Source organism: Acanthisitta chloris, unplaced genomic scaffold, assembly GCF_000695815.1.
Source record: "Acanthisitta chloris isolate BGI_N310 unplaced genomic scaffold, ASM69581v1 scaffold30812, whole genome shotgun sequence".
Classification (NCBI taxonomy): Eukaryota; Metazoa; Chordata; class Aves; order Passeriformes; family Acanthisittidae; genus Acanthisitta; species Acanthisitta chloris.
Window position 1 is genome coordinate 190 of NW_008661537.1, and position 1,578 is coordinate 1,767.

At 59.8% G+C, this 1,578-nt stretch overlaps 1 protein-coding gene across 1 annotated transcript in view; it reads left to right on the forward strand.

Moving 5' to 3' along the window:
* Window positions 1-1,410: 1,410 nt before the first annotated feature.
* LOC103798031 (nuclear receptor ROR-beta-like) overlaps window positions 1,411-1,578 on the forward strand; it is a 5,183-nt gene continuing 5,015 nt past the window's right edge. The window contains exon 1 of the mRNA XM_009070275.1: window positions 1,411-1,527. Coding sequence (XP_009068523.1) covers window positions 1,411-1,527 — 117 coding nt within the window. The remainder of the gene's footprint in view (window positions 1,528-1,578) is intronic.

Here is a 1,578-nt window from a genome sequence, read left to right on the forward strand (position 1 = left end):
TGTGACCCCCTTGAGTCAGGGGGACTCAACACAAAGCCCTGGGAGAAGCCTGGCTTAGCACCCTTGGGAAGAAGGGGTAAACCCAAAATCACCTGGTGCGTTTGGGGCTCCAGCTCAGCAGTGGGTCAATAGATGCAGGAGGAATCCATCCCTCTGCTTGCACCTGGATTTGGTCTGAGTTCTTCTCCAGTGTGGCCAGGAGCAAATCTGCCCCAGGGGGGACAGCGATGGCAGCCCCTAGAGGGGACTGATAGCATCCCTGAGGAACTCACAGTACCCCTGGTGGGGGGACCAGTGCCATCCCTGGGGGACTGATAGCATCCCTAGGGATACTGATAGCATCCCTGTGGGATCAGTGCCATCCCCAGGGGACTGAGAGCATCCCCACGGGTGACTGATGACATCCTGGGGTACCGATGGCAGCTTGTCTGCCCTGCTGTCCAGTGAGTCTCTGCTGCCCCAGCCCAGCCTCCCCCGAGGCAGTGAGGGACCCTGGGACACCGCCAGGGGCTGGGGTGAGTTGGCACAAGCCAAGCACTGGAGCTGTCACCTGCAGAGGTGGCTCCACAAAACATGTTCCTCGACCAGAGCCGATAGCTCCCAGGGGAAAAGAGAGGCAGAAGGGAATTACCCAAGGAGGGATTAGCACAGGCCCAGGAGATTGGAAATAACCATAATCTGGCTGTGGGGGTTATTTTGGCGCGGCGGCGGCTGCCCAGCACCCTCAAGAGCGACGCCAGGCTGAGCCCAGCTGGGGGGTGCGGGGGCTGGAGAGGGGATTAGAGAGTGCAGAGATGCTGGGAGGCACGTACGAGTCCCGGGGGTGCCCTGCATCCCCCCCGCGTGTGTGGGGAGGGCAGAGCCAGCACAGATCTGGGGCAGCTGGAAAATGAGGAGGACGAAGCCTATTAGCAGCTCAGTGCCAGCGAAGCAGAAGCAGGGAGGGAAGCGGATTTGTGGGGGGAAGGGGCAGAGACCTTGAGCTGGGGATGGCTATATTGGTCCTGGGTTTCAAAGGAGCTGTGGGGGGACAAGGGGGGCCAGACCCTCTGCTTGGGCCAGATCTCTGGCAGGAGATCATCCATAGCTGCAGGGATGGGGATGTTCCCTATGCCATGGATTTCTGTCCTGGTGCACCCCTGGTTGAAAAACAAGGGCAACGATTCCCAAACAAGGTCCTGGACAGGCTGGGGGGCAAAAAAACCCAGCTCCAAGGGCTTTCCAGCTCTATCCCTTGCTGCTGGAGAGAATGGGGAAGCAGGTGGGGGTACCCAACACCTTGTGTGAGCCTTTTTGGGGTCTGCAGGAAGGGCTGAGCTGCCGACCGGTCCAGTTCTTGTGCCTCAGTTTCCTCAGGTGCTGAGCCAGAGTTGTGCAGGGGTGGCCGTCTAGTGCCCATCACTGACTCCCATGGTTTTCCCCCTTTTCCCCTCCTCTGCAGCCCAAATCGAAGTGATCCCATGCAAGATCTGCGGAGACAAGTCCTCAGGGATCCACTACGGTGTTATCACCTGCGAAGGCTGCAAGGTGAGCCCGAGGGTGCCAGGAGCTGGGTGACAGCAGGTGAGTACAGCCAGC